We start from the raw sequence: 13,407 nt of genomic DNA on the forward strand, positions 1-13,407 counted from the left end.
AGGGGATGGATCACTTGATGATTACCTGTTCTGTTCATTCCCTTGGGGCACCTGGCATTGGCCACTGCCAGAAAACAGGATACTGGGCTAGATGGACCTTTGATCTGACCCAGTATGGCCGTTCTTATGTTCTTCTAAAAACCATCACTCTGTTCAATTTGCTTGCATGCTGTATCCCCTTACGTGTCATCATCTCTTTTTTGTTGAGATTATAAGTGCTTTAATGCTGTGATTGTCTTTTCTGTGTTTGTATAACACTTAGCACAGTGGGGCCCCATTGTCAGTTGGTCCCATGTCATTGCCATGATACAAATAATAAATAAATATGACTATTATTTCATTAGAATTAGTTCAGCTATCTCTGGGATTTAAGCATGTATGCTGACAGGCGACTATAGCTCTTGATAGTCACTGCATACCATGCAAAATTTAACTTCTTTCAAACACAGAATAAGACAATGAATTGATCTATTTTCTAATAGTGTAGGGCAGGGCCCAGTTACTGATTACTGTACTAAGTCAAGGGTGATGTGTTCTGAGTGGCCAGTGTTGGGGTTGGTTTTTTTTACATAGTTTCTTTTGCATTTTAGCACAGACATCTCCCTTCTGAACAAAGTAAAACATCACTGAGAAAATCACAACGGTTTCTTCTTTAAACGTTTATTGACTTGCCTGAGTTTTTAGCCAGGTTACAAAATGATAAGGACTACTGTAGCAAAAAGGCATGCCATTAGTTATAGGAAATAACCTCCTCCTAAAAACCTATGATAATTCTATCAATGGAGGATATTTTGGGATGATTTCAGTGTATACTTATTCCTGTGGGTTACTGACTACAGCAGTAGTTGAATAAGAGAAGGGACTGAGGAGAGCAGCAATGGTGTAATGACGATGACCGGAATCATTAGCAGTAAAAACCACCTGGAAAAGAAAATACTTGTAAGCTTGAAGCACAACAGATATGCTCTAAAACTATCTCAGTGTTAGATTTAGCATATAGTCTTCCCTGGAGTAGTATTTGGCTGATTTCTTTCAGTTATAGGTTTTATCTTTCATTAATTATACAAATCTAATAAAGTAGATGCAAGATATTCTAACAGACTAATGCCTTTAGACAAATCTAAATCTCTACTAGTGGATTCAAGGCCTAATCCAAAGCTCATTGAAGTCAGTGGAAAAAATCTCATTGACTTCACTGGGCTTTGGATTAGGCCCTTACCCCTCAATCCTGGGTGGTGCTCTCAGAAGACAATGTAAGTGTGCTCGGTACCTTGCAGGCTCAGGCCTTAGCAACATAAAACAAATTTGTGATTTAAAATGCAATCTAAAATGTATTGTAGATGTTCTCAGAATAGCTGAGTCAATCTTTTAGGAAATTTGAATAGAACTCAATGGCAAGCCACAAATGAGGCTGTTTTTCCCTGGAAGCATTATATAAACATTCTAGAATATTTAAAAAATAAATAGAAGTGCTGAGCAGTCAACCAAAAGGAAAACATAAGTCACAATTACACCTCAATTCTTCTGGAAAGTTGGATAGAATAGCATCAAAAAGCTTTGTCTATTTTTTCCTTTCTCTTATTTATTCCTAGATGTTGTTTGCTGCAGTTTTCTCTGTCACATATTTTAGAAGTGATCTGGGGGAAAATGCACTGTGAACTTTACTAGCAAATGATGTGAAGGCAAAAAATACTGGATAATATGTCTGACTTTCTGTGGCTACGCATCAAATTGAAGAGATTTCAGTGATTTCCAGATTACTGAAACTGGAGTTGCTGTTCAAACCAAGGAAATGCCTCTGCTGTAAATAGAGACCTTTTCCAATTTATGTTCTGTTGATGCCATTCATTACGGGGCTCCAAAGCCTTGCATCCATCCCAGCAAAGATTTCCATTTTGCATTTCCATATTGCAGAACATTTAAAATCTTTAATGTTTTTGAATAAAGCACCAATTTGGGTCACATTCTCTATTAGGCTGAATGGGCACAACTCCATTAACTTCAGTGGAATTTTGCCCATTTACACTAGCAGGGAATTTGGCCCATTAACTTACAGAGGAACTCTTTGGTTCCAGTTGTATGTATTGCAGTTTTTGTTCACGTGATGCTGTATGATATGGTGAAACACTGCAATGTATAATGCTACTCTTTGTGCATTACAGGAATATGTACTTTTTTTGGTTAAGTAGCTCCTCTGCTCAATATGTAAGATACAAGGTATATTCATGAATACTCACATCAGCATATTCATGGAATGGAGAAAGGCCAAGTCCCTTCCAGTAAGAGCTGGTGTCAAACTCAATCCTGTATACGCCTTCTACAAATTGTTCATCTGTTGTGAGCTCATGGATCTCCCCAAATTCTGTGGTTTTCCTGTGATGATAAATAGCCACATAAATACTTTATCTTGACAGTCAGGTGTATAACGGCAGTAGACAGTGTGGAATGTTAAGTAGCACAGATGTGAAGCCAAGTTCTTCGGACCCCACTGAATGGTTCTCTTCATCTGAAATAATTCCCTATCTTCTGTGCAGCGTATACTTCCCAGCATCACAGAGCCTATCCTTGCTACCAGCTCAGCCATCTACATCACAAATCAAGCCTGGGCTGCAGAAAGCTTGCCACTGCTGCTGTTACGACATGACAATGGCTAAGGCCGATTTTAATCTGGTGTTTAACTTGCATTAAATGCCCTGGAACTGAAAATTCAGTGCCCTGGAACTGAAAATTAGAAGCCTAGAAAAAGGACAGTCATGATGACAGGAGGCATGCTGGTTGCCACGATAAAGGTATAGAAGGAGGAAGACTTTTGGGGGGAAAAGATCTGTTGACTAATTGTTGTAAGCATACGAGGCTAAACATTTTAAATGTGCCTACTGAAGCATTTTTACATGACCCTGAAAGTATTTTCTTATGGTCGCATGATAATAAAATCTCTATTTGAGTATTGTTAATTTGAATTACAGTTTGTACAGGGACAACTGAGGATCAGAGACCCATTATGCTAGATGCTGTATAAATGAGTAATGAAGAGAATCCCTGGCTCAAAGAGTTCACCAGCTAGGTTTGTGATAAAATACAACAGGTGGCTAAAACAGAAAAGTGGAAAAGAATGGGTAGTTGTGATGGGATCTAGCCAGTATAAACAATTAGATCTTTTTGAACTAAAATTGTTGTTCAAATGGTAACGTAGCTGGTTTCTAGCTCCCTGCTCCTCTTCCCTGTTTTTATTTCCAAAACTACTTTCCATTTTCTACATGAGGGTTTTTGGGGTTTTTTTGCCTTTTCCTCTTGAAATATTTATGAATGAAATAACTTCACAATCTTGTATAATTGCCTGATGTTGTTTGAGGAAAGAATGGGCCTGAAGTCTGAAAAGCTAATAGGACTCACCAGTTTTATAGCCACCTGTGAGAAGGGATATCTAGACTGATAACACAGAGTGGGAGGTGGAAGAGAGGGATAGACAAAGAAGGACCTTAATGATGACCAGAGAAGAAATCAGTTGTATTGTTTCTACTTTCTTCTTCTTTCCACACACACCCTTCATTTTACTTGTAAGTTTTTGTACCAAAATGAATTGCAATAATGCAAAATAGTCTCAGTGAAGGAGGATTTACTCTAATTACAAAGTAAAGAGAAAAGTCTAGTTCCTTTGAAGTTGATGTAGAACCTCCCTCGGGGGGCCACAATTTGGTCCAGTGGGAATAAACTGTATCTAGAATAAACTGACTCGAAAAGGTTAATTTATTTCATTTATTAATTTTTTATAAATTGCACCTTGTTGGTTAAAATTCAGTGAACTAAAAAACAAAGAGTAATTGGTGAATGCTCATTGGTATTTTCACTTGCAAAAGGGAGAGGATCAGATTCTGAAGAAGTCTGTTGTAGGCAACTATGAGTTTTGAGCGTGCAAATTATTTAATCATGCTAGCCTATGTATTCTAGCCATGTTTCAGTTTAAGCTAACAATTGAGCATAAGCCAAAATCTCTCATCAGAACAACCACTGAAAAGTTCAATCCAAATTGAATTTTGCAGTTAGGCCGTATTTTTATAACATACAGAATCAATATGTCAGATGTAAACAACCCAGAACTTGAGAGAAGATGGAATCCCCATTTAGGCTTTTCAATGTGACTCTATTTCTAGTTTAGGCCCGATTCAGCAGAAGCTGGATTTGGGACTAAAACATTCCAGGGGTGTTGGATACAAAGATCACTGGCGTAGTAGCAACAGAAGGAGGATACAGTACAAGAGGCTAATGCAGCTAATCGAAGGGAAAGAGAAGGCAAGGCAACAGTAGCTTTCGGAAGTATGTTATATGAGCTTGAATACTATGGTTCAAGTGTGTGTTGCAGATACCAAAGAGTTAATGACACATGACAGTCATGAACTCAAAAGCAAAATTAACATATTGCCAATAAATTATCTAGAATATCCATGAAAATAGCGAACAAGCCAGCGCTGACCAGAGATAAGCTAGATGAAATCACAGGTATTTTACCTCTCAAAGTTCAGTGCCTTTTGCTATACTGGTTTGGTTGCTAATGTCTTACTTAAATCATTAAAATTATGATTATTACAATCTTTGGGAAGAGCAGCTGAGTATAGTGTTTACTTACAAATAATGTAGTTTTCTGAGGGTAGGATTTTCAAAAGCCCTCACCTTCAGTGGGAGCAGAATTAGACCAATGCTGAGTTTCTTTTGAAAATCCCACCTTGAGTATACATCTAGTGGCATTTCCACCATTCTAGAACTTCAGGGAATTTTGCAGCAAGCAAGCTGCTCCTAGTCCTACAGCCAAGTGTATGTTAGTAGTACCAGAAAAAAATCGTTAGGGGCTTGATGTTATGCTCGTAAGAGTCAATAGCAAAACTCCCAGGGGATTTCAATGATGCAGAAGTTTGCCCTAAATTAGGCCCTGCAAAAGGAGAGTTGTAATAAGTCTGAGTGTAGATTGTGTTTATAATAAGCCTCTCCTTCCACTCTTGGCTCTCCATCTGCTGAAGAGGCAAAAACATGGCATGTGGGCCTTCCTCAGCCATGTGATAGAGGAGACAACACTTTCAAATTAAGGATTGAATTAAAAAAAAAATGTTTCTGTTGCACCAGTGGAAAACAGCAATTCTTTGTCTAAGGGTATGACCACATGAGTTGCAATCACACCCCATGATTGCAATGTTTATAACACAAATATAATCAAAGAGGAAGTCTGGTTACAACCTGGTTGTCCGCTGGTCTGGTTACAAGTCTGGTTCCAGCGTTCATTGTGGTCTGGACCAGAACCATATTTCATTACCAGACTAGAGCTAGACCAGTCTGTGCAACAAACCGGAGCAATTTTGAAACCAGATTAGGAGACTGCTGAGCTGTAGCCAGGTTCCCTGACATAGCAGCATTTATTATTATTATTAATTAACAATAATCATTGTAGTGGTATAATTCCTCAAGGCCTCAATTAACAGATTGTAAACAAAACCTCTGTGAGTGTGAAACGGACGTATATTTTTAGTTCAACAGGTTCTGCCTAACAGAGAAAAACCCATGGACAGGTTTTGCATTTAGTTTGACTATCTCAAATGATATGTCCACCATCTTCATTGGGACATATTATTCACTTGCATGCTTGACAGTGCAGAAACACAAGGGCTGGACCTCCAGCTTGGCTACCTGATTAAGCATAACTGAATATTAAACAATTTTTGTCTTAATTGTATATTCACATTGAGTTTCTGAAGATTAAGATTCCTTTAGGGTACTTTGTAACTTCTTGTTCCCCATGTTGTTCCAGAAATCTCCTTAATGAAGAACAGATGTGTCTGAATTTCTTTAGAAAAATGTTTTAATTGTGTGTATTAGGTATGGAAGGAAGGAGAGTGAAAAGGAGGCATTTGCACTTAGCACATAAGGAATGCAGGGAGTTGTTTGAAGGGCGTTACTCTCTTTTATGGATGAAGGTAAAACAGTAGGTAGTAGAGCTCAAAATCCTGTTCCAATTACATTGTTAATTTCATTATAAAGCTGTGCATGGTGACTGAAAGCTTTTTATTGCCTATGCTCCTGCTGTCTTGGGGTTTATGTAATTTGCTCGGTGTAAAGTACCTTCGAAATCAGTGTAATTTATCCTCTTCATGGGATGTGTGCTGTACTGAAATTAAACTTTGCCCTCAAATGTTTACAGGCATCCTATTGTTTTGAACCGTATTCCACAGAATGAAATAGTGCTTTGGACTAAAATTTGTGACATAAACTATGCATATGCAATAGCTCATTTTCAAAATTCAAACCCTAACCCACAAAAGAACTAATTTTGGCAAAGGCGCTATATTTGCAGAAGCATGAGGGCACAGAGAGTACAAGTGACTCAGTCAAAGACACTCGAGTGAAGGGTTAAAATAGTTACCTAACTCCTAATCCCCTGAATAACTAGACCATACTTCTTCCTCAGAACTCAGCTGGAATTAGTTTTCCTTGCATACTTTCAGTTAAACTCAGTTTGAATTAAGCTTCTTAATGAAGTCACTTGTTGTATTCTAATTCTCCTCCTGCCTTTTAAATACTGCTAATCCAAATTCAAGATGCTTTTTTTAATACACTAAGATGTGGTATTAAGAGACAGAATGTAGTATTATAGGGACATATCCTGAGAAGGGCACCTCCCCCTATATACACTGTAGTGCCATGGCCAGAGCATAATACACCAATAAAAACAATACTTCCTAATAGAGGTATCTATTGATTGTATCCAGATATTCAGAAGGTCTGTGAGGTAATAACATATTCCCAAATTTGCCTGCCATCATGCACTGGGTCTTGTTTAAAACATAGTCTTGAATATTTGTAGAGTTTCTCTCTAATAGTCCAAAGTTTTGGTCATGAATACAAGAGGGAATCTTTTCAGGACATTACAACTAGAGCAGTTCAGAAAACAAAATTTTCATCCCAGGGGAAATTTTGACATTTCAAAGTTAATTTCTATTCCTAATTGGAGTGTTGGAATGTAAAGCCAAAAATCTTGAAAATTTGTGTGACTTGCAAAATTCCCCAAATGTCAAAACAAACAAAAATTGACATTTTTGACTGAAACAATGTGACCTGATCAATGACATTTTCATCTGGAAATGGTGATTCAAAATGACACTCTTGGGCTCGATTCTTCCAACCGGATAATTGAAAAAATTAATCAATATTTTCTGGGGAAACTTTTGATTTTGACTCACTCATATTTTTGAGAGGAAATCATTAGAGTTTATTAAAAATTTTCACACAAATTTCAGCAGCAACATGCATTTATGTGGTAGGATCTTCCACAGGGATGCTGTAGAATGCTTTACAATTATTAAGATGATCAAAATTGGTCAAATAATCCAAAGAGGTTTTTTTAACTTTAGTTTAAAAAGCTGCAGTAAATTCAAAATGATCAATAAAATGAATTATGGTTATTAAAGATCTTTGTTAGAAAATCTAAATTTTAACTTTGGATAAACTAAATGATTGGCCATTTAGGGTCATGCTGACTTTAAAGAATGACCTGAGAGATACGGCATTAAAACTTTCACCCTGGAGAGGAAGACTACTTTTACAGCAGGTGTCTTAATGTTAAACAAAGAAATGTCTTAATAGGGAATAATTAAATAGTCGTTAGGCCAGAGAGAGTGAGAATGGCTGACTAGACCCACTTGTTAGGGCACTCAGGATGTGGGAGAGCCAGATTCCAGTGCCCTGGCTCCAATGACTATTGAATTAGTTATACACAGTGGAACAGCTTCAATAGGAGAGACTGAGAGAGCTCCATGCCAGAATATTCTATAGCCCAGTGGTTAAGGCAAGTTCAAATCCCTGCTCCGTATCACAATGAGTGGGGAACCACATCTTAGGTGAGTGCTCTTGTCCCTGGTCCAAAACGATTATTAGGGGCTATCTTGTCATCCTCATTTTTTTTCTTTAAAAACCATTGACTTGGCTTAGACTCCTAATTCCAGGAGAGGGGTTCACAGCTATGAATCCCAGGCATAGCTAGGGCCTCCCTCTGACCTGAGCTTAGGTGGGGCAGAATTTAGGCCATGCCACTTTTCTTGGCATTACCTGTTAGCTAGAGTAGACAGATCAGATCAGGGTGCTGGCTTCTGTGAATCCCATCCTTAGCTGCCTAACTCTCCCCATGTATTGTATAGAGAGCCTGTGCACCTAAAGTTAGGATCTGTAATGCTCGGCATTGCAATGCCTACGTCCCTTTTGTGAATTTAGCCCCTAGTGGTTTTTGTGGTAATTAATTCACCAGGGTACTTGGGGGTAGGTTTTAGAGTGTTGCAAACTGGAAACTCCCAGCAGCATGAGGGAAACAGCTTGTGTAGGTTATGTTAGGTCTTGCAGAGCTCTGATGGTGTTCTGTAAGCAGAAAGATATAGATCTGGAGACCTCTATATCCTGCAGACCACAGTGACATGGCAGTCGTCATAAACAAGTTCTCAATGGGAGGTTTGCCAATTAGGTGACACTAATAGCAAAAGTACCTCTATTGCGTTGAAGGAGATATAAACATTGACTCTGCTTCTGTTTCTTGACTGACAACGGTTTGGGCAGGCACATTTATTGGTGCGTTCACTAAATCACAAGCCGAGGCAGCCACACAGCTATGCATCCTTAACACGAAGTAGAGGAGAAATGCATCGTTTGCTTGTGACTGGAGCTGTTTAACAAGTTCTCTAGCCACCAGTTTCCTTTTCATCTCACTGTAATGGTACCCTAAATTGAACTGACAGTTACATTTCGTTCATCTACTCTAAAGTAGAGGAACAAGGACACAGGCATTAGTTTGATTTTAAGTTACTCGGCAGGCAAACAAGATGAAAGTTTGTCCCAGGGAAAGCCGGAGTAAATGGGACACTAATATAGAAAAAATCTATTCCTGTGAGTCTCTCACTGTCAGAGGCTCTCCAGGTTCTCCTAATTCCTCTATCGAAATAAATATGACAGGCAACCTATTAGTAATTTTGTTGTTACTGTCTGCTAAAGTCCTGTATTCTTGGGACAACAGTTAAAAACCCCATTCTGAATCAATGTAATAGCAGAGCAGGGGCCAACCTAACAATGTTGAGCAACACCAAGTTCCAAATTCTCCACTTCTTGGCATTGGTCAAATTACTCTTTTACTTTCTGAATTACGCAAAATATTTGCAACTTTGGCACACTTGTTTTTAAGTAGATTTTATACTTAAGGTCTACAACGGGGTGGCCAAACTATGACTCGCAAGCCACATGTGTCTCTTTTACCATTTAAGTGCAGCTCGTGGAACCCCACCCCCACCCCACTCCCATTCTCCACCTACCAGACTTGCGGGGAGCTCAGGATCTCTGCCTTGCAGTGGGGTGGTGGGGTAGGGGCTTCTGCTCAGCACGGAGGAGCGTCTTGGGGCTTCAGCCCTGTGGGGTGCACCTATTGGGGCTTGGGGCTTCAGCAGGAGTGGGGCTGAAGCATCGAACCCTGCCAGGCACCTCCTGGGGGGGCTGAAGCCCCAGCTCCTGGCAAGCGTGCTCCAGCTCTTGAACTTCTGAAGATTGTCGGATGCGGCTCAGAGGCTCAGTAAGTCTGACAACCCCTGGTCTAGAATCACTATTAACCAGGTCTTGTGGCTCAGGTTAGGTATTGTAAACCTTGTAAACATAGATTTGTTTAAAGTACAAAATAACCTAGCAGTACTGCAAGCCCACCGGTTACAAAATCCTATGTCTCAAAATTTGTCAGCTGAACAAACAAGTGGTGTGTTTGAAAGTAGCACGACCTTAGCCACACATCCAGGGAAGAATTAACACCATGGCATTCAGGAAGGAATACAGTGTAGTGAACTGTCTACAAAAACACTAGAGTATAATTCTTCCTCTTGATCTCCCAGGCAAAATTTTCCAAATTTGGTGTATCTAAAGTCAGTCTCCTAAATTCATATTTAGATGCCTAAAAAAGAGTGACTTGATTTTCAGAGGTACTGAACACCTGTAGTTTCCCTTGACTTCAGTGGAAGCTACTGGCTCATAAAAGCTGCAGGATATATCCCCAAATGGCAATTAAGAGCAATGTTGCAGTCTAAACTGTTATATCACACAGTTAAGGGAATGTAGTATTTATCTTGTTCCTCTGTGGGTTGCATATAATCACATTATGTATGCATTAAAAACTCCTCTCACATATTTTTAAAAGAATATAGTTTTCCTAATGATGGCAGAAAAGTGTACTGTAGACTTATCCCATCATCCTGCATAAGAAGCTTGGCAAAAATGTTAAGTTTTATACAGGATTTCGCTCTTTAAATCCATAAAGTCCTTCTGAATGTTCCTAGATTAGCTCTAGGAAGTTTCTTCAGTTCTGTTCAGCTATGTTGTATAATACAGACAGGGTTTGTTTGTGAAATACCTAGAGACAGAGGCAAACAAAGGTCTCAGTGCTGCAGACAGAAGTAAATAGTGTCTCAAAATCTTTAGTAAAAGATATTAAAGAAGATCTGTTGGCTAGGGTGCTCATGTGGGAGACCTGGCTTCAGTTCCCCGCTTCTTGTCTGCCCTTGGGCTAGTCACTTAATCTCTCTGTGTCTCAGTTCCCTATCTGTAAAATTGGAATAATAATGCTTCCCAACTTCAGACGGGTGTTTTGAGGATAAATACATTAAAAGTTGTGAGCTGCTCAGATTCCACACTAATATGTGCAATGTAAGTGCCATAAATAGAACCACAAACAAATATTGTGGACCCTCTTCTGCTCTTGGTTACTCCAGTGTAATGTTGTCCAAGGAGTTTCTCCTGACTTACACTGGTGTAAGTGAAAGCAGTAGGAAAGGGCATTTCTTGTGCGCATGTTTAGGGCTTTCTAACAAAGTTTAGAGCCTGGATTCCTCTCTACAAATAAAGCTCTGGACCTACTACATATCAAGATGGCTACCCTGAATTATATAGAAGGTCGGGTGCACAGGTTGCTAGGTTTTTTTAACCATAGGTACAGCAGCACCTTTTGGAAAACTAGAGAAAATTTTAAAATATTCCCTTGCTAGGGTAAGATGAACAACTTGAAGCAATTCTCCATACTAATATATATTCTCACCATGGGCCTAATCCCACTGAACTCAATGGGCTTCGGATCAGGCCCTCTATGCTTTTTTACAAAGTAAGAGGGACAAACTACTAAATAAGTTGATCTTCCAGTCAGAATCACCTTTATATCTCGCTTTGTTCTTCAAGACATCTTGAAAGTTTCATAGCACAACAGAACTTACCCGGTAGCGAAGTCCTGCCAGTTTCCACCCACAGCCTTTTTAAACACTTTAACTGCTACATTGGCAGCTGGACTTCCTCTAACTGCATCCAGAACTTTCACCATCAGAGGGCACTTGGAATCAACAGACCCATGGGAAACCTTGAGAAAGCAGAAAAGGTTTTGTAGTGCAGCAAATTATATAGTGATTTTGAACATGCCCATTAGAAATCTTCTTCAAAAGAGCAGAAAAGCCACACTTGCAGCATTTAACATCCACATGAGGGCACATTCCAAGCAAAGTAGTATTTTAAACACAGTATAGTTCACAAACAGGTATTTCTCTTGCCAGAATAATCTTAGATTGGGTACATTGTACTACGTCAGGGAAAGCCTGCAGAATTAATATGTAGATATAGTTTAAGGCAATAAATAGCTCTGGAAAACAACATGCTAATTAAGGATGTATCTTTAAATGCAGTCAGAAAAGGACAAGAAAATAATGAATATCTGTTCAGGCCCGTCACTTCAGCCTCTGCTTCTGATAAACAGCATCATTGCCTTAGAAATATCCCTTAGGCTGGGAGGAAATTGGCTCCTCCAACTTTGCTATACTGTGTTTAATTCTCAGTAATACTTCAATAGAATCTCCCATCTGAGGATCTTGCAGTGTTTTATAAGGAGTAAACAATTAAGCCTCACAACATCCTTGTGAGGAAAGTAAAATTATCTCCATTTTACAGATATAGAAATTGAATCAAAGGGACTTGCCTAACTTCACTGTCAGAACCAGGAATAGAGCCCAAATCTTCTAGATCCCAGCTCCTTACCTTAACCACAGGACCTCACTGAAGCAAATGAGTCCCAAGACCATTGAAATAATAGCTGGCTGAATTGAAAAATTGACTTTATTTTAATTGCTGTAAATTTTGAAGGAAACGCATGAGAAAAATGGTAGTACCAGACCATTGTAGCATGGCAATGGCTGCAGGCATTGGTTTTAGGCTAGTAATGCACACAATATAAAATAGATGTGTGTGCCTGTATTCAGAGAGGTTACACTATTTGCAATCATTTAAATTCCCCCTTCAATACCAAAATACTTACCAATGGTGCAGCTTCAGACAGAAATACCAGTCCAGCGAAGAAAACGAGAAGCACAGAATGAAAGGCCATTCTGTTTGCTGGTAGTGAGCCTCTTTGCCAGCAGCTAGAAGCTGATGGGATTTGGGATTTTATACCCAAGCCTACCACAGAACAGGCTGCTTATCTGATGCCCATATGACTTCAAACCTGCTGATTCTGATTATTTACTTAGTAAACAATCCAATCCTGCAGTCATTCCATACATGGAACTGCCACTGAAGTCAATGGGATTTTTGCATGTGGAAGGACTGCAGGATCATTGGAGCTAAGAGGTTAAGTAACCCACACAAACATGAACCTTGCCTGGGGAGATGAGGCTGTTAGAATACCCCATGTAAAATAATGCAAGTCATTTGTTTTTCTCTGGCTGTGTAACTGGTTATAGCAGGCCCTAGTTCCCTTGCTGACTTATAGCGGGAGAATTCCTCATATGTTCAGTCTTATTCCTTGTCTACTCCCATGCATGTTTCCTTTTTCATGTAAAGTTTTTGGGGACCAGCTGTCCAATCAGAGTGATATTTCCTTTCATGACACAGTATCGGTGGAATATGATAAAACGCTGCACAATACACAAAAAATACTATGGTGAAATCTTGGTCCCATTGAAGGCAATGGCAAAGTTCCCATTGACTTTAATGGGACCAGGATTTCACCCCTAGTTATTTAATGGCATATCTTTGTGAACTTAACTCATACAAGAAATGGCAAACAACAATGATAATAACAAATGATTTTCGTTTTATCTGTGCACCTGTCACTGTTTGCTTTTTGTCTTGGCATGGCCGAGCGGTTTCTATCTTAACTGAAAAAGCAAGTAGTATAGTTCTTCATCATTCTCAAAATCTCTCTAAAAAGGAGGCATAAATTTCGAGGAGGAAGTACATTTAGCTTTTAGGACTTGATCCTGCATCATTAGGGTGGTGGGAGTTTTGCCATTGACTTGAACTGTATCATGATCAAGCCTTTAGAGAGAAGTTTTAAAGGACAAAGTGATACCACTGGTCTAATTTTTCCACTCT

At 39.2% G+C, this 13,407-nt stretch overlaps 1 protein-coding gene across 1 annotated transcript; it reads right to left on the reverse strand.

Moving 5' to 3' along the window:
• Window positions 1-644: 644 nt before the first annotated feature.
• Window positions 645-12,479, reverse strand: LOC311516222 (transthyretin). The gene is made up of 4 exons (XM_084620063.1): window positions 12,350-12,479; window positions 11,265-11,404; window positions 2,238-2,373; window positions 645-921 (listed from the first exon to the last, which is right to left on the reverse strand). The coding sequence occupies exons 1-4, from the start codon at window positions 12,416-12,418 to the stop codon at window positions 814-816; spliced, it is 453 nt and encodes a 150-aa protein (XP_084476189.1). The 5' UTR covers window positions 12,419-12,479; the 3' UTR covers window positions 645-813.
• Between the last annotated feature and the right edge of the window lie 928 nt (window positions 12,480-13,407).

The sequence above is a fragment of the Lepidochelys olivacea genome, assembly GCF_965140295.1.
Source record: "Lepidochelys olivacea isolate rLepOli2 genome assembly, chromosome: 2".
Classification (NCBI taxonomy): domain Eukaryota; kingdom Metazoa; phylum Chordata; order Testudines; family Cheloniidae; genus Lepidochelys; species Lepidochelys olivacea.

Excerpts from the sequence above, each read along its gene's own strand:
- LOC311516222 (XM_084620063.1), bottom strand. The coding sequence starts at position 12,418 with ATGGCCTTTCATTCTGTGCTTCTCGTTTTCTTCGCTGGACTGGTATTT. Across the intron at positions 2,374-11,264 it reads TGGCAGGACTTCGCTACCGG|GAAAACCACAGAATTTGGGG; the intron begins GTAAGTTCTGTT and ends TTATCATCACAG. Across the intron at positions 922-2,237 it reads CATTCCATGAATATGCTGAT|GTGGTTTTTACTGCTAATGA; the intron begins GTGAGTATTCAT and ends TTTCTTTTCCAG.